The sequence below is a fragment of the Lithobates pipiens genome, unplaced genomic scaffold, assembly GCF_037356315.1.
Source record: "Lithobates pipiens isolate NorthernLeopardFrog02 unplaced genomic scaffold, aLitPip1_a1.2 Scaffold_19, whole genome shotgun sequence".
NCBI classification, from domain to species: Eukaryota; Metazoa; Chordata; class Amphibia; order Anura; family Ranidae; genus Lithobates; species Lithobates pipiens.
Window position 1 is genome coordinate 84621683 of NW_027507764.1, and position 19259 is coordinate 84640941.

The window sequence follows — 19259 nt, forward strand, 5'->3', positions numbered from 1 at the left end:
TCTAGACCCCCTCGTTACTGGAGGACATGTCGCCTAACGACTGGTTGCTTGTTTCTTGAACTAGTACTTGGTTACTCTTAGCAATTACATTCCTTCTCATTGCCATACGAGTTAACCGTTTTGTAGTAGAGGAGCTTCATACCCCTTTGTGTTTTACAGACCCTGGTTCTTGGGATTCGCCAGACTCAACATGCACCCCTTTTAAATAACTTGAGAAAAGGCCTAAAACAGTTGATGAGACTTTACTATGAAGTCTTTGGCATTACAGTTTAATGTGAACAGAGTTGATTTCCTAAACCTAACTACAACTGAATGGCTTGCCAGGCATACCTCTGCAAGGTAGTAGCCCACCTTGGTGCCTCCCATGCTTTGATGTCCTCTGTAACCCCGGTGTCTCCTCCACACGATTGTACAGCATTTCTTTTCCCGAGAGTTAACAGGAAGCCGTGAAAGAGCCCTGAACACAGCCTTCTCCCATATTTATATTACTGATGACGAGTAGGCTAGAGCCAAAAAGCCTGGGAACTGAGCACACACACTTAATTTTTCCCCCCTTAACCTGGGCCAGCTGGTAACTAACTAGCAATAAGTAGCCTGCCTGCATACAGGCCTCCAACAAGCTTACTTGCATATTTATGTCTACAGAGGAAGAAAGGGAAAACACTGTAAAGTTAGACTTAGACAATATAATGGTGAGCAGGCTTGGCCAAAGATTGTCAGCAAGGATCGATAGGATAGAGATGCCTACAAATGTGAATATTCCTGAATCTGAACATTAAGGATGAACATTCCCTAGTGTCTGTAGGCACATTTGGTTTAGATGATCACTTTGAATGCTAAGAATAATTCAGACAAGCAACATTTCGTAGTGTTGTGAAATATTTTAAGAATGATACTTATAATATGCTTTTGTCTGTAGGCACATTTGGTTTAGATGATCACTTTGAATGCTCAGACAAATTCAGACTAGTATTATTTCGTAGTCTTGTGGAATATTTGAAGAATGATACATAAATTATCCTTTTTGATTGCAGAGTCTGGCTGTAGAAATCCCTCCACCCCCCACAACCACCAAGGCTGGTACAGATGGAAATGTTTTATTTGGTTTCAAAGATTTTGGTAAGTATTAGTTATTGATTATGGTACATCGTGCTGGTAAACACATAGTGAGCCCAATAAAATGGATCTATTGGTTAAATACAGTACATCTTACATAGGATTATGTTCATACCTACAAACTGTTCACATTTTATTGAGTAATAAAATTGAATGTGTCTTCACGTCTAATTATATAAAAATAAGTTATAAAATGTCCACTATGGACTATTGTACAGACTCAAAATGTGATATTACCTTAGGGTTAGTGGTGTGTTGTATGGTGACTACTGTTCACTCCAGTATTAGTCACAGACTGGTGTGTCTGTGCAGTACTAGCCAGCCCCGCAGCAAAGTTTAGCAGACATAGGGATCAGGGCCGTCTTTAATATTGATTGGGCCCTGGGCAAAAATTTTCTTAGGGCCCTCCTCTCCCCATGCAATTTTGTGCTCCCCCTTCTCTGAGACATACAATAAATAGCAGCTAGACTTAAAATCAGTTTACTGTATCAGATCAGGCAGCGATTGCGATTGGTTGCCACAGGTTACAGCATATCATTACTGCTTACTGAATGGTTGCTAGAGGTTACAGCACTCCTTAAGGCTCACTGATTAGTTGCTAGAGGTTACAGCACATGATTTCTGCTTGTTAATTGGCTGCTAGAGATCACTGTACAGTAATACTGCTCACTGGTTGCTATAGGTTACAGAACATGATCCTCACTGCAGGGGGGCATGATATACATATGAATGCTGCCTTTATTTACATATCAATGCTATTGGCCTCAGCTATTTACATATGCATGTCACTGCTATTTACATATGAATGCCGGTTATTTACATGTAAACACAGGGTCTGCAGGTGAGTCATCTGTACACAACAATAGGTCAGAGCTGGGCAGCATTAGTAGCAGCACTTCAATCTGAGATATCAGGACTAAAACTTCAAGGGACAAGGGAATGTAAACTGGGATAGTTGGCAAGTATGAGGCAGCTGCTTTGGGCCCCACAACAATGACAGGGCCCAGGGCAGCTGCCCCTTTTGCCCTGCCTTAAAGACGGCCCTGATAGGGATACTCCATTGTGCAGTGTGCATTCACTGGGTGTCTGGGTGGCATTATTCAGAGAGCAACACATAAAACATAAGTGTCAAGATGTGAGCCCTGAAGGAAAATAAAATATACATCATGTGCATGATCTCAACAATGCAAGTTAAAAAAAAATGAGTGAGGGCTTTTTGACATCTCATATGAATATCTGCCTAAAAGTAATAATAATAAATGTCTATTGTAACTGCCAGAAATTTGCTTTAAACAGGAACCTGTGCACAAAACAAATATGGGAGCTGTCACTGCCGACTTCCGAGCTGTCCTTCTGATTTTCATGTGTCTACTTCATATTTAACTGACCTGGAATTTGCATGCTGTAAAAAAGAATGGGAAGTCTGATTTCCTGTCCTGCAAATTTGTTCCAAGTTAGTGACTCATTGGGGTCAATTTATTAAAGATAGAGATTGTTTAATTATTAGCAAAGTGAATGTCAACTCTTTTAAACATCCAATCACGTGCAAGAAAAATGCTGGCTTTTTTTTGGTTTATCCATTGCACATGATGGAGTATTCAAAGTGAATACTACGTTTCCTTATTAATTTTTTAAAACTTTATAAAATAAATGAACATTCTTTACTTCTTTAGAAATTCAACTTAACTGTTAGTAAAGGAAGGGTTAGGATTAGTGCCTGAACCTTTATGTTTAAAAGTAATTTAGCTATTGGTAAGTATTATATCCTTAGAAAGAACTAAATGCAAACCTCTTTTTTCCATTTCAGATAACATAAGGCAGGGCTATAACCCCTGTCCATTTTTTTGCCATGTGTCCAATTAAGGAGATTTCACTTTACTTCATGACCCTTTGCCAAAAGAGGAAATGAGAGGAAATACCTGGTTGACACCAAAACTAGTGTCCTCATTGGAAGTTTTCCCCTCTACTCCTGTTCTGAGGACAACTCAGGACTTTAGATAATAACGGTAAACAGGACAAATAAAGGGTGGAAAATCTCCCTAGCAAAGACAGCAAAAAAACCTGACGGGTGTTCTAATCCCTCTCCATTCTATCCCAAATCTTTTAAAAAGTTTTGCCTTTAGTTATACTTTTAATGGCTAGGTTTCTGAATTTAGTTGTTAATCAAGGTAATGGCTAGGTTAAAGTGATTGTAAACCCTTACAACACACCTTTATATAGGCTTACCTGAATGGTTTAGGAGATATCCCCTGTAATTGCATGTGCCGACATCTTCAGCACATGCGCACTGAAGCAAACGGCGTGTATGTGCCATTGCTTCAGTGAGTGTGCACATGCGCGGGAGTGACGTCATCGCGGCTCCAGCCATTCACTGTGCCGGAGCCCACAATACCCGGAAGTAACTCCGAGAGCAATGTCGGCTGCTGGAGCGGTGTACGAGGATCGCTGCAGGGACTTCAATCTCAGGTAATTCATAATGAGCTAGTATGCTATGCATACTAGCTCATTATGCCTTTGTCTTTCAAGTTTTTCTTTTATTATTTTTGCTAGGGTTTACATCTACTTTCATGTTGAGGTTAAAAGGTACAAAGTGATGTATCAGGTCCCTTTCACATGAGGCGGACTTCGCTAACAGGTGACTGATCTGTGTCCACGTAACTTATGAAGAGCGGACACAGACACAGCCCATTCTCTTCTATGGGACTGCCTGTCCATGCACATCCGACTGTCATCCGATCCGCTAGACAGAGGGGGAACATCTGTCTGTTTTTAGCAGATCGGATCGGACTGGATGTAAGAAAGTGTAAACGGACACATCTATTTACAACAATGCTGTCAAGAATTTATTGGATCTTGTACTTTGCAGACTCACTAAACACTCTAGAAGACAATGATCTGGATGCATTAATGGCCGAACTTGTGGCCGACTGCAAAGATGCTGAAATGAAAATGAACAACCAGATCTCCAACAGCGTAGCTTTCTCCTCCAATATGGATTCGTTTGCATACAATATTCCTGATTTTACGCATGACCTGCCCACTGGTTCCACAGATGACCTGTCCTTTTTACCACCACCACCCCCTAGTGAATGGGAAATGGACCTACCTCCTCCACCACCTGACCCAGAGGAGCCAACGGCAAAGGTACTGCATACTTCAAAGTCTTTTTATATTAAGAATACACTTTCTAAAAAATGATATTCAGTCAATATTTTGCAAAGTGAACAGCTATTTATATAGGTCTGTTTGGGAGAAACGTTCCCTTTATTTTGAGCCTTGCAGTAGGTAATGAAGCCTATCTAAGACAATATTGAACTTCTGTGGGTCCTGTACAATAAACTGACATTTACACAATACATGCAGCTGCAAATCCTTCTTAACAAATTAGAAAGAAGAAAAAGGAATTCATTGGTATAAGTTTGGCACAGGTAGGCAGCGATCCTTATATCTGTGGATACCTTCGGATCCCAGTGGACACTCTCTACAGCACATTTTAGCCCTTGTACACACGGTTGGACATTCCGAAACTGGTGTTGCATACACACGGTCGGACAAAGTTGTCGGAAAATCCGATCGTTCGTAACGTGATGACGTTATTTCATTATGATGGGACTACGTTCAGGCTAGTAGCCAATAGCTTTGGTCTAGGAATTTGATCTGAGCATGCGTGGCACTTTGTCCAATTGGAATTTTCTACAAACGATCGGACAAAGTCCGATCAGATCATGTTGTCGGAAAATTTTATAGCCCAGCTCTAAAACTTTGTCGGTCGGATATTCCGACGGAAACAGTCCGATGGAGCCCACACACGGTCGGATTATCCGACGACATGGTCCGATCGGACATTTTCCATCAGAATGTCCAACCGTGTGTACAAGGGCTAAGATAAATCAGCAGCATGGATTGCCAATATTTTCCACTGAGATAACGCAACACTGATGACGATACTGATCTGGCAGCACTTCTGCCTCAACAGGCATAGGCAAGCAAACATGATCGATTTAAACATGCATGTTAATGCACAAATTAAAATTCTTGGGTAGTCCAATTGTACACACCAAGATGCCCTCGCTGTATTCACACCTGTGCATTTTCTTAACATAAAAAAGGTGCACATTGCCTGCGTTTTTGAAAATGTGCTGGAAACGCCGGATGCACTTGAGTTGCCATTAACTAATGGCACCCCAAGCGCAGGTAGCCAAAGTGTGTTTTGTCTCATGTTTGTCAACGCAACAAACCACGCACTGAAAAAAGGCACAACACTCGCGGACCACAATAGTTCTGGAGATACTTTGGGGTGTATGTTGCGTGTGGGCCAGCCCATTCAAGTCACAACCTGCATTAACATGAATTAAATGTGCAAAAAAAAATGCAAGCGGGAACGTGCGTTCCCGCAATGCACAGGTGTGAATGGTGCCTTTAGTCTATAGCCAGCTTTACCCTCAGCTGTAACAAGTTGATATTTAAATTGTAACCTTCTGTGCAGCAAGTGTCCATATACTGATTTTCATACCAACAGGTTTCCACTTCCTAATGAAAACCTGTCATGAGTAAAATCTTGAGGTTTGTATAACAGTCAAGGAGTTAGCATTTTCAGAAGGGGGTCAGCAATGGCCACTTTCAAATTTCTTCCATGACAGATTTGCAATATTCTTAGGTTAGCAGCTAAAGTAAACCTGTCATTGCAAGACTAAGTGTATATACAAAACTTCACTAACATGAAGTGTAGGCACCATGAAGTGATAGTACATACCTTATGTTCTTCAGAACAGTCCTGTCCCATGTCATCTTCCTGTATCAGCATATGTAACTTGTAATTGACAATAAAGAATGGAACACCAAAACCAGATATTATATATGACTTGCGGCTTTTTATACAGGACAGAACCCATCCTCTATTTTTAAACAGTAAATCCCATTCCTGCCTCTAGGGAGCCAATCTAGCCCAGAAAGAAGACACAGCTTACCTTCCTGTATGTAATTTCTACATTTTGTCTGTGTGTGCATTGACAGAACTACCAGAAATATAGAAAATTGATGGCAGAAAAAACGCGTGGTCCATGAAATCTGCCTTTTTTTTATACATGTTTTGTTTTTTGTTTTAGTTTTTTTGTTTATTTAATTTTTTTACTTTTTAACTTTTAACTTTTTTTACTTTTTTTTTTTGTCTTAGATATAGTATAGTAGTAGTATATAGTATAGATCAATGTTTGTCCCAAGCATGTTTGAAACCACTTACTGTTGGCTGACTCACTACCGCTGCAGGAAGTCTATTCCAGTCATCAAATAGGATGTATTTGTGCCACATATATCTAGATTATATGTATAATAAATATTAAAAAGGACTTCAATGTAAGCATTATAAGTATTATAAATGACTTGACTTTTGGCTTTTTTTGTATGTTTTGCATAATCGCCTATCGTGTCTCTCAAAAAGAGAACTGAAACATTAATTGTAGCAAACTTCATTCAGGAAGTTTTCAATTTGGGAACTGTGAAAGTTTCCCTGCTTCAAAAAACGTGATTGCAAAAGGCTGAGAAAACAACTTTTACTTGTCATTTTTAATAATAGTTTTTTTAAAATATCAGAGAAAATAATTTGTAAAGGGTTTTCTGAAGTTAAAAGAGAAGTCTAGCTGAAGCTATTTTGGCTGTACTTCTTCTATGGATCACCAGAATGAACTGCACTCCTGTAATGACTGTGCTGATGTCACAGAGCCAGGCCAGGTTCTTAAAAGATTCTGAGCATGTGGACCACCCAGAAGCATGGATCGGCACCTAGCTCAGCCTCTCAGTGATTCGCTGAGAGCCTAAGCCAGCCCCTCCCACCCCCTCCTCAGCTTGGTACTCCAGTGATTGCAGGAGGGACAGAGCAGAGAGCTGGAGACTGACAGTCCCTGACTCTCTGCTCACAGAATGCTCAGAACTGAGCTATGAGCAGTGTTTGATCACTCAGTTACATAGTTACATAGTAGATGAGGTTGAATAAAGACACAAGTCCATCCAGTTCAACCTGTGTGTGCTTTTATGTTATGAGTACATTGTATAACCTTGTATGTTGTGGTCGTTAAAGTGATTGTAAATGATTGTTTTTTTTTTTTTAAACAACAAACAAATCATACTTACCTTCACTGTTCAGCTCATTTTTAGTGGCCCCGAACATCCTCTTTTGGGATCCCCCGGCAGCGCTGGTAGCTCCTCCACCTAGAAAAAGCACTCTCCCGAGGGGGTTACCTTGTGGGTGCACTCCTGAGTCCAGCATTTGCGTCCGCAGACTGAATGACAGAATGCCTGACCCTGTCCCACCCTCTGTTGCCCGCATCATTGGATTTGATTGACAGCAGCGGGAGCCAATGGCTGCACTGCTATCAATCTATCCAATCAATAGCCGGGACCCCGTGGAGAGAGGGACAGCGCGTCCCCGCCAAACAAATGAAGGGGCTCAGGTAAGTAAAATGGGGGGCTGGGGGGCTGGTGACTGCCAGGTGTTTTTTCACCTTAATGCATAGGATGCATTAAAGGGGAAAAAACACGAGGGTTTAAAACCCCTTTAAGGTACCCATCTAATAGTTTTTTAAATCATTGATGCTCCCTGCTGATACCACTGCTTGGTAATGCAGAGTCAGCGGGGACAGATGCAGCATTGGATCAATGCTGCATCCACCTAGGTAAGTATAAATGTTTTTTTTTTCTAAATCCCATACTTCTCTTGTAAAGAATAACTAAACTCAAGAATAACATTTTTATATATTGCAGCTTACAGTCATTAAATTTGTCTGCAATCGTTTTCTTTTAAAGCTGCAAACAGTTTCAGCAAATACAGAAAACACTTGTTGTTCTTGCCAAAAATGGCATGTCCTTGTCACTTCCTGTAAGCTACACAAAAGAGTATCTTCCTCTCTAGCTATCTTCCGTAAACTACCAAGTGCCCTGTCCTCTGTTTAATGGAGAGGAAAATATATGGACATGTTTGTAGTCTATATCAAGAGAGCAGCTTTGGATGACAACCATGGTTTCCTCCATAGATGCAGTGGAGGAGTGATGTAGCCACCCAAAAAGAGGAAGTGTGTTATTTGCAGGATTACCAGGTGAAAATAAAGCAAAAGGAGCTGGAAAAAAGGGAAAATGAATGCAGCCACCACACCAAGGACTAGTAAACTGCAATATACTACATTTGTGGTTTTGGGTCTAGATACACTTTAGGGATTGTTCACACTATCTGCAGTGACCTGGGTTTTTCCTCACTGCATAAATACAGGTCTCCGCTAGGGAATATAGTAAACAATTGTTTTTATGTGCCCCGTGCACACCACAATGCTGGTATGGTGAGGTGCAGTACAGAAAAATGCAGCCCTGGATGGCACTGTATGTCACCACACATCATCACAGCTCAATATGCTGCTGCACAGTGCCTTTAAGGAAGTGTAACTATGTGACACTGCAATTTAATTTAAAAAGGAAAAGAAAAAAAAAACAAGTAAGCAGTGTGATGCTTTGAATCACGCATTGCACCTCCCTCTATCAGAGCCAACACAGACATTAGCCAGAACAGTAGAATTCTGTCCATTACATTTACACGGTGTATGACAGTGTGAATGTAGACCTTAACTAAGTTCACTTTGCTACCTAATTATATGCCATCATCACTATTCCCAAGATGCAATGGGGATTTCACCTTAGCTCAGAGACTATACCTAGCTGTCTTCCCACGTTATACAGGAGTTGAATTATTGATTGGCATGGTGGTCATTAGTTAGTAGACTGCATACAAGAGAAGTATGGGAATGTAAAAAAACAAATAGTTATACTCACCTATGTGGATGCAGCATCACTCAAATGCTGAATCTGTCCCCTGCCACCTCTAAGACCAAGAGCTGAGTGATCAAAGACCGCCACTGAAGTAAGCAGTGAGCCGGTGACTGTTGGTCACCACTCTCTGCTCTGTCATTCCAGCGCTCACTAGAGCACTGAGCTGTGCAGGGGGCAAGAGCAGCTGGCTCTGGCTCTCGTGTGATCCAAAAGAGCTTTGGCCCTACTTGTTCTTTAATGACCAGACTTTGACAAGTACAAGAAGAGAAGCCCCTGCAGCAAAGGTAAGGGTATGCAAACATTCCTACACTAACTGTTTGCTATCGTTAATAAAAATAGAGAACCACTTTAAGGCTCTTTACTTTGGTTTTATATCTAAAAACTTGGATTACTAGAAAATAAAAAAGTCTCTATCCAATCTCTTTCATAGGATGCTTTAGAGTCAAGAGACAAAGTAGACAAAATCATGCTTGCTTTGGACAAAATGAAGGAAGCCAAAGTTAAAAAGGTGAGAAATGAAAACTGATTGAAATGTTCTTGTATTGAGTCTGGGTAGCCACTTCAGCCAAATAAAACTCCAAACAAAATAATTCAGCTCCAAATAGAGAATTCAGCCCCGCACATAGACTTTCAAAGGAAAGAGGAAACTGCTTGTTTAATAAATTCTCCATCATAAAGACTGTACCACCAGGTATGTGCAACTTTTTTTAATTCCTTTATTTTCAAAAAGTTGTGGTTTATAGTCAGGTAAGCAAAAGAGGAAAATGCATTATTTATAAAATGGCAACCAAGAGGGTCACACCATTTAGATCCATAAGCCAACAGGCTGGGTAAGACATAGTATATATGAGTAAATATAATAATACCAACATTAACCTAATCATCAATGTACAGGGAATATAAGGGATATTGGTGGTGGTGGCATGGAAGACCCAGAACCAATACTCGTAGACTTAAAACATGTGCAGCTATATAAAACAATATATTGGGAAGCTGGGCATCCCGGTGGCCATCCGGGCCCAGACATGAAACAGTGAGATATGGAAATTCATAAAAGTATATTCAAATATCTGAATCACGGCTGAGGCAAGTATACGGGGGGGGGGGGAGTGGGAAAGGGGGTGGGAGGGGACGTTAGAGAAGAAAAAGAGTAAGGGGCCAGGTTTCTCTTGGTAGAAGTAAATGTGCAGATGCAGAACAATAGATAGATAAATAAATACCGTATATACTCGAGTATAGGCCGACCCGAATATAAGCCGAGGCCCCCAATTTACCCCCAAAAAAACTGGCAAACTTATTGACTCGTGTATAAGCCGAGGGTGAGACATGCCTGTCCATCCCTGTGTGTGTGTCCGTCCATCCCTGTGTGTCCGTCCATCCCTGTGTGTCCGTCCATCCCTGTGTGTCCGTCCATCCCTGTGTGTCCGTCCATCCATCCCTGTGTGTGTGTGTGTCCATCCATCCATCCATCCCTGTGTGTGTGTGTCTCCATCCATCCATCCATCCATCCCTGTGTGTGTGTGTCTCCATCCATCCATCCATCCCTGTGTGTGTGTGTGTCTCCATCCATCCATCCATCCATCCCTGTGTGTGTCTCCATCCATGTGTGTGTGTGTGTGTGTGTGTGTGTGTGTGTGTGTCCAGCCTACCTTTGTCCCGAGCCTCCGTCCCGTGCCTTGCCTCCTTGCCTCCGTCCCGTGCCGTGCCTTGCCTCCTTGCATCCGTCCCGTGTCGTGCCTTGCCTTGCCCCCGTCCCGTCCCGTCCCGTGCCGTGCCGTCCCGTGCCCTCTTCGTCGGCGGCCATTGTAAAGTTCAAAAGCTGCGCCGCCGCCTTCGCCTGTGATAGGCGGAACACTGAATTTCCCAGCAGCCTGTGTTCCGCCTATCACAGACGTCGTATCATCCTCGTCCGTAGTACGAGGATGATACGATGTCCGTGATAGGCGGAACACAGGCTGCTGGGAAATTCAGTGTTCCGCCTATCACAGGCGAAGGCGGAGCCGGAGGCGCGGCTTTTGAATAGAATGGCCGCTGTCTGTCTGCTCGACACGCTGATCGAGCGGGCAGACAGCGATGACTCGAGTATAAGCCGAGGGGGGCACTTTCAGCCTCAAAAAAGAGGCTGAAAATCTCGGCTTATACTCGAGTATATACGGTAGACAGATAGAGGCTCTCATCCAGGGAATCCAGACCAAGTCCAGGAGATCAACCAGGCTGCAAGACCTCCTGAAGATAAGCATCAGTGTATATGAAATGCTGCCAAGGTCTCCAGGTGTCACGAAAGATCTTCTCCTGGTTGTTCAAGGTAGTGAGATCCTCCATATAGTTACATAGCTACATAGTAGGCAAGGTTGAAAAAAGACACAAGTGCATCAAGTCCAACCTATGTGTGTGATTTTATGTCAGTGTTACATTATATATCCCTGTATGTTGGGGTCGTTCAGGTACCTATCTAATATTTTTTTGAAATTATCAATGCTTTCCACTGAAACCACTGCTTGTGGAAGAGAATTCCACATCCTAACCGCTCTTACAGTAAAGAACCCTCTAAGTAGTTTTGGGTTAAAACGCTTTTCCTCTAATTTTAGTGAATTAATAAAATTCCCTTTCGCTGAAAAGCTTTATCCCTATTGTGGGGTCACCAGTATGGTATTTGTACATTGAAATCATATCCCGTCTCAAGTGTCTCTTCTCCAGAGAGAACAAGCTCAGTGCTCGTAACCTTTCCTCATAACTAAGGTCCTCCAGTTCCTTTATCAGTTTTGTTGCCGTTCTCTGGACTATCTCCAGTTCCAGCACATCCTGCCTGAGGACTGATGCCCAGAACTGGACTGCATACTCCAGGTGTGGCCGGACCAGAGTCTTGTAGATTGGGAGAATTATTGTTTTATCTCTGGAGTTAATCCCCTTTTTAATGCATGCCAATATTCTGTTTGCTTTGCTTGCAGCAGCTTGGCATTGCATGTCATTGCTGAGCCTGTCATCTACTAGGACCCCCAGGTCCTTTTCCATCCTAAATTCCCACAGAGGTTCCACCCCTAGTAAGTACATTGCATTCATATTTTTGCCACCCAAATGCATTATTTTACATTTTTCTACATTAAATCTCATTTGCCATGTAGTTGCCCACCCCACTAATTTGTTCAGATCTTCTTGCAAGGTTTACACATCCTGCGGAAAAGTTATTGCCCTGCTTAGCTTAGTAGCAAATACAGAGATTGAGCTGTTTATCCCATCATCCAGGTCGTTTATGAATAAATTAAATAGGATTGGTCCCAGGACAGAACCCTGGGGGACCCCACTTTCCACCCCGAACCATTCCAAGTACTACTCATTTATCACTAACCTCTGAACTCACCCCTGTAGTTTTCAACCCATGTACTCACCCTATGTTCCACGCCAACAGACCTTACTTTGCACAGTAAATGTGTTTGTGGGGAACTGAAGATAAATACAGATACACCACATCTACGGTCCTTCCTTTATCTAGATGGCAGCTCACCTTCTCATAGAAGGTTAATAGATTGGTTTGGCAATAACGATTCTTCATAAATCCATGCTGATTACTGCTAATGATTTCGTTGTCATCACTAAAATCTTGTATATAGAATCCCTTATCATTCCCTCCAGAGCTTGCATACAATTGATGTTAGGCTAACTGGTCTGTAATTCCCAGGGATGTATCTTGGCCCTTTTTTAAATATTGGTTCTATATTGGCTTTTCTACAATCAGCTGGTACCATTCCAGTCATTAGATTGTTCGTAAAAGTTAGGAACAATGATCTGGCAATTACTTCCTTAAGTTCCTTAAGGTCCTTAATGACCCTCAGGTGCAAGCCTTCTGGTCCCGGTGACTTATTAATGTTATGTTTTTCAAGTCTATCTCTAATTCTGTCCTCTGTTAGCCATGAGGGTGATTCCTGTGACATGCCAGGATAAACATTGCAGTTTTGGTTACTGAAGCCCCCAATTCCCTCGTGAAGACAGAAGAATAAATTCAAAACCTTCCACATCTCTCCATCCTTAGTAACTAGATTCCCATCATCATTATTTATGGGACCAATATGATCTGACCTCCCCTTCTTACTATTTATGTACTTAAAGAGTTTCTTGGTTTTATTTTAACTCTCCTCCGCTGCTATGTGCCTTTTGTGTTTTATCTTAGCCGCCCTGATTACACTCTTACATTTCGTCTTGCATTCTTTGTAAAGTTGGAATGCTGATGATGATCCCTCAGCTTTGTATTTTTTGAAGGCCTTCTCCTTTGCTTTTATATGCATTTTTATGTTGGAGTTAAGCCACCCAGGACTTTTATTAGCTCTTTTAAATGTATTTCCCATTGGGGTGCACTGGCTAATGCCCTTATTTAATATGCTATTAAAGCATACCATTTTTCCTCTAGGGTTCTTTGTTCCTAAAATTTTATTCCAATTATTATCCTCTAGCAAGGATCGTAGTTTAGGGAAGTTGGCTCTTTTGAAATTCAGTGTCTTTGCATTCCCCTTTTGTTTTCTATTTGTGTGATTTATACTAAAACAAATTGACCTGTGATCGCTGTATCCTAAATTGCCCCGTATTTCCACATCTGTGATCAGGTCTGTATTATTGGTAATCAGTAGGTATAGTAACTCTTTGTTTCTAGTTGAGGGCAAAGGGAAGTAGTAATTGGTCGAGTCTAAAAGTGTCATGTGACTAGTCTGTCTGGCAAGCTGGCTGACCTTGCAGTTTAGTATAAGAGCTGTCACGCTGTGGTGAAGATGGCTGGAAAACTTATAAAAAAGTGTGGAAACTTTTTTTAAGAAACCTCATATATACTGTATAATATATACAGTATCTCACAAAAGTGATTACACCCCTCAAATTTTTGTAAATATTTTATTATATCATTGTGACAACACTGAAGAAATTACACTTTTCTACAATGTAAAGTAGTGAGTGTACAGCTTGTATAACAGTGTAAATTCGCTGTCCCCTCAAAATACTTCAACACACAGCCATTAATGTCTAAACCCCTGGGAACAAAAGTGAGTACACCCCTTAGTGAAAATGTCCAAATTGGGCCCAATATATCAATATTTTGCATGGCCACCATTATTTTCCAGCACTGCCTTAACCCTCTTGGGCATGGAGTTCACCAGAGCTTCACAGGTTACCACTGGAGTCCTCTTCCACTCCTCCATGACGTTATCACAGAGCTGTTGGATGTTAGAGACCTTGTGTACCTCCACCTTCCGTTTGAGGATGCCCTACAGATGCTCAATAGGGTTTAGGTCTAAAACATGCTTGGCAGTCCATCACCTTTACCCTCTGCTTCTTTAGCAAGGCAGTGGTCGTCTTCGAGGTGTGTTTGGGGTCGTTATCATGTTGGAATACTGCCCTGCGGCCCAGTCTCTGAAGGGAGGGGATCATGCTCTGCTTCAGTATGTCACAGTACATGTTGGCATTCATGGTTCCCTCCATGAACTGTAGCTCCCCAGTGCCGGCAGCACTCATGCATCCCAGACCATGACACTCCCACCGCCATGCTTGACTGTAGGCAAGACACACTTGTATTTGTATTTGGTTGCCTCCACACACACTTGACACCACACCAAAATACGTTTATCTTGGTCTCCTCGGACCACAGGACATCCAGTATTCCATGTCCTTAGTTTACATGTCTTCAGCAAACTGTTTGCAGGCATTCTTGTACATCATCTTTAGTAGAGGCTTACTTCTGGGTCGACAGCCCCGCAGAGCAATTTGATGCATTGTGTGGCGTATGGTCTGAGCACTGACAGGCTGACTCCCCCACCCCTTCAACCTCTGCAGCAATGCTGGCAGCACTCATACGTCTATTTCCCAAAGACAACCTCCGGATATGATGCTGATCACGTGCACTCAGCTTCTTTGGCAGACAATGGCAACTCCTGTTCTGAGTGGAACCTGTCCTGTTAAACCGCTGTATGGTCTTGGCCACCATGCTGCAGCTCAGTTTCAGGGTCTTGGCAATCTTCCTATAGCCTAGGCCATCTTTATGTAGAGCAAAAATTATTTTTTCAGATCCTCAAAGAGTTCTTTGCCATGAGGTGTCATGTTGAACTTTCAGTGACTAGTGTGAGAGCAATAACACCAAATTTAACACACCTGCTCCCCATTCACAACTGAGACCTTGTAACACTAACGAGTCACATCAACACTAGTGAGGGAAAATGGCTAATTGGGCCCAATTTGGACATTTTCACTTAGGGGTGTACTTGCTTTTGTTGCCAGCGGTTTAGACACGAATGGCTGTGTGTTGAGTTATTTTGAGGGGACAGCAAATTTACACTGTTATACAACCTGTACTCTCACTACTTTGCATTGTATCAAAGTATAATTTCTTCAGTGTTGTCACATGAAAAGTTATAATAAAATATTTACAAAAATATGAGGGATGCACTCACTTTTGTGAGATAATATATATCTATATCTATATATATATCTAAATATATATATATATATATATATATATATATATATATATATATATAGATATATATATAGATATATATACTGAATATACACACAAAGGAGCTGACCCTTTACTCGTGATGATATGGTTGTGCAGAAATATAAAACAAAATGAACAGCAAAGTGAAATGGACTTTAAATGTGATGTATCATTTCTTTGCCCATCAGCTAATTGTTAAGATACATATGACTGATAACAGCACAAAGACCTTGATGGTGGACGAGCGTCAAACGGTCCGTGACATCCTGGACAACGTATTTGAGAAAACCCACTGTGACTGCTCCATCGAGTGGTGTCTATATGAAGAAAACCCAGAGCTTCAGATTGGTAAGCATGGTAGTATTTAGAGACACTATGAGGTTGGTTTACTAAAGGCAAATAGACCATACACTTTGTATTGCACTCTGCAAAGTAATTTTCCCCAGAACTTAGTGAATTAGTTTAAGCTCTGCGGACTTATATCATCCAATCATGTACAAGCAAAAATGCTCTTTTGTTTTTTTTTCCCTGTAAATGACTAGGTATAGTTTGTGTAGCACCCTCCTAGTGTAGGATGATAGGCACATATAGTTTGTGCTTCCTTCTGAAGTCAAGGGAGCAGTGATTGTTTGCTCTGGTTTGTTCAGGGTTTCACAGGCTGGGAATGTGATGGTTTTCTGCTGCCTCTGGAAGCTTCTTCCAGAGCATAGGGAGGGAGATTCAAATGACCAGCATGAATATTCTCTCTCCCCAGGAGGGTTACAAGCCTTAGGGGGGTTTTTCCCCTCTGAGGTAGCCTGTGGACTGAGAAGTTGTTCTTGAGACCTCAGTGGTGTCAGGTCTCCATGGAACTAGGTCTGGAAGGTGTGCAGCTGTACTGGGGACGTACGAGTAATGACTCTGAATTGATTGCTGGTGACTGTGTGAGCTTTTGAGATATAAGCAGTGTTGGTCATCTTACTTTAAAAAAGTAATTAGTTAAGTTACAAATTACTTCTCCCAAAAAGTAATTGTGTTAGTAACTCAGTTACTACATTGGAAAAGTAATTAGTTACTCAGCAAAGTAACTGTGACTTTTTATTGTTTAATATTCTATAGACGGGACTAGCGAAGGAAGTGAATGTTGCCTGGTATGGATTTAAAGGGGAAACCCTACGCTGAAAAAATGGCGTGGGGTCCCCCCAAAGTCCATAGCAGACCCTTATCCGAGCATGCAACCTGGCCAGTCAGGAAAGGGGATGGGGATAAGCGAGCCCCCCCCCCCCCCGAACCATACCAGGCCGCGTGCCCTCAACATGGGGGGTGCTTTGGGGAAGGGGGACCCTGCGGCTCCCCCCACCCCAAAGCACCTTGTCCCCATGTTGATGAGGACAAGGGCCTCTTCCTGACAACCCTGGCCGTTGGTTGTCGGGGTCTGCGGGTGGGGTGGCTTATCAGAATACGTGAGCCCCCTTTAATAAGGGGGCCCCCAGATTCCGGCCCCCTACCCTAAGTGAATGAGTATGGGGTACGATGTACCCCTACCCATTCACCTGGGGAAAAAAGTGTTAATAAAAAAAACACAACACAGGTTTTTAAAGTACTTTATTAGACAGCTCTGGGGGTCTTCTTCCGACTTCGGAGGTCTTCTTGCTGGGCTCCTCTGCTATCTTCTGCTTTTTTACCTCTTGCTCTTTTACTAGTGGAGGAGCCCAGCTTTCTCCTTCATCGCCGCCAGCGTCCGGGGGTCTTCTTCCGACTTCAGGGGTCCTGTCCCGCTCTTCGCTTCTTCTGCCGGGCACTATCTTCTTATAGCTCTTTTACTAGCGTTGCCCGCTGTCACCGCCACCTTCTTCTTCTTCCTGCCGATGTTGACACAACGCTCTCTCCGGCCGTAATGGCAGGGATGCGTTGTACGGCGACTTATATAGGCATAAGGGGTGGGGTCACCGGGTGATGTCACATGGTGACCCCGCCCCTTATGATGTCACAGTCCTGGGGGGAAAAGAAGAACCACAAACTGTCTAATAAAGTACTTTAAAAACCTGTGTTTATTAACACTTTTTTCCCCAGGTGAATGGGTAGGGGTACATCGTACCCCATACTCATTCACATAGGGTGGGGGCCCCCTTATTAAAAGGGGCTCCTGGATTCCGATAAGCCCCCTGCCTGCAGACCCCGACAACCAATGGCCAGGGTTGTCAGGAAGAGGCCCTTGTCCTCATCAACATGGGGACAAGGTGCTGTGGGGTGCTCGCTCGTCCCCACCCCCTTTCCTGACCGGCCAGACTGCGTGCTCGGATAAGGGTCTGCTATGGACTTTGGGGGGACCCCCACATCGTTTTTTCAGCGTAGGGGTTCCCCTTTGAATCCATACCAGGCGAAGGGGCTCGCAAAGTGTCAATCTCACTGATGGAGGCGGCGGCATTCACTTCCTTTGCTAGTCCCATCTACCTGGAGTCACGTTCAAAATGAAGCTAGTCAACTGACTTAATTTTTCAGTGTCCGCCCCGCCTCCCTACATTCTCTCCCTCTTGATAGGTGGGGCGGGATGGGGCAGCCCTGACAGGATGTAATTGCGGTAACGCCACCCAAGTAATGGGAACGGCGTTACCATGAGGGGAAGAGTAATCAGTTAGATTACTCGTTACACTCTAAAGTAACTGCGTTAAGTAACTCAGTTTATTTTTACTGAGTTACTTACATCACTGGATATAAGTGCCTGAGATAGCTTGAAATGAGACAGCTCTCATAGGGTCTCAGTACTAGAAGAGTCTACAGAGTACTAGAAGACTTTGACCTCAAAGTTTTTTCATTGACATATTAGTAATATTGAGCGTTTACTATCTTGACTTTTAGTTATTACAATTAAAAATATCAAATTATAAATGTTTCTACAGAAACAAGGACAAATGGTAATTTAATTTTGAGGATGCCCATTCTGAGAGAAACAAGTAGGCAGCCATTGCTATTCCTTCTTGAAAATTCTGGATGCTACGATGATCCAGCAGCTTCAGTGCTTTTTGAGCAATTGACCTGGAATAAGTGTGCAACAAATTTGAGCCAGAGACAGCCAGGAAGCTACCATTTTCAGAAAAAGGTCAGCAATGGCCCCCTACATACATACTCAGTACAGGTTTTAATGCCTTTATTATTGCCAAATCCATATGCTGAAAACCAGTGGCATCTCCCGCTTTCATATTTAGGGGGGTACATGGGGGGACAGGGACAAAAGCAGGTGGGGTATATATATATATATATATATATACCAAGTGAAGTTGATTTATTCGATGCACACTTGAGAGAATTTAAATCAACTGTCAATGATAATAAAATTTTAGAAATCTGTAAAAGTAATCATAAAAACCAATTGCCATTATTGATATATTGTGAAAGAAATAAGCACGATATCACCAAGATGTCCAGATGACGAGGGGTTAACATCAAATGGTAGGCTTCAACTCTCGGTCATAAGGTAGACAACCAGATCTCTGGAAGGAGCCACCAGGGTGGAAAAACCATGGTCACAACTGTGAATCTGGAAGCTGGTCGCAGGTGTCAAACCCGCTGTGCCACAGGAGGTGTGTTATAAATTGTTATAAATAGTCTGAAAATAATGAAACACTGAAAAAAGAATCATAGCAATTAGCAATGGTGGAATTCATATTAAAATATATATAAAAATACAAATAAAATACACGAAAATAAATTTGATAAGAAGATAAATATATAATTGAAAAATAATATGAATAGTGAAGGGTAAACATGAATGTAAATATATATATATATATATATATATATATATATATATATATATATATATAAAAGCACAACACTGCCAGTGACATTTTTACAGTAATAAATGCATTTTTTTTACCCTCTA

The 19259-nt window shown here is 42.2% G+C and overlaps 1 protein-coding gene across 1 annotated transcript in view; it reads left to right on the plus strand.

The window, feature by feature from the left end:
• The window catches only part of APBB1IP (amyloid beta precursor protein binding family B member 1 interacting protein), a 191392-nt gene that overhangs the window by 79014 nt on the left and 93119 nt on the right, over nucleotides 1–19259 (plus strand). Inside the window, exons 3-6 of the mRNA XM_077490997.1 lie at nucleotides 1035–1119; nucleotides 3983–4260; nucleotides 9356–9433; nucleotides 15586–15745. Of these exons, the coding sequence (XP_077347123.1) occupies nucleotides 1035–1119; nucleotides 3983–4260; nucleotides 9356–9433; nucleotides 15586–15745 (601 nt within the window). The remainder of the gene's footprint in view (nucleotides 1–1034; nucleotides 1120–3982; nucleotides 4261–9355; nucleotides 9434–15585; nucleotides 15746–19259) is intronic.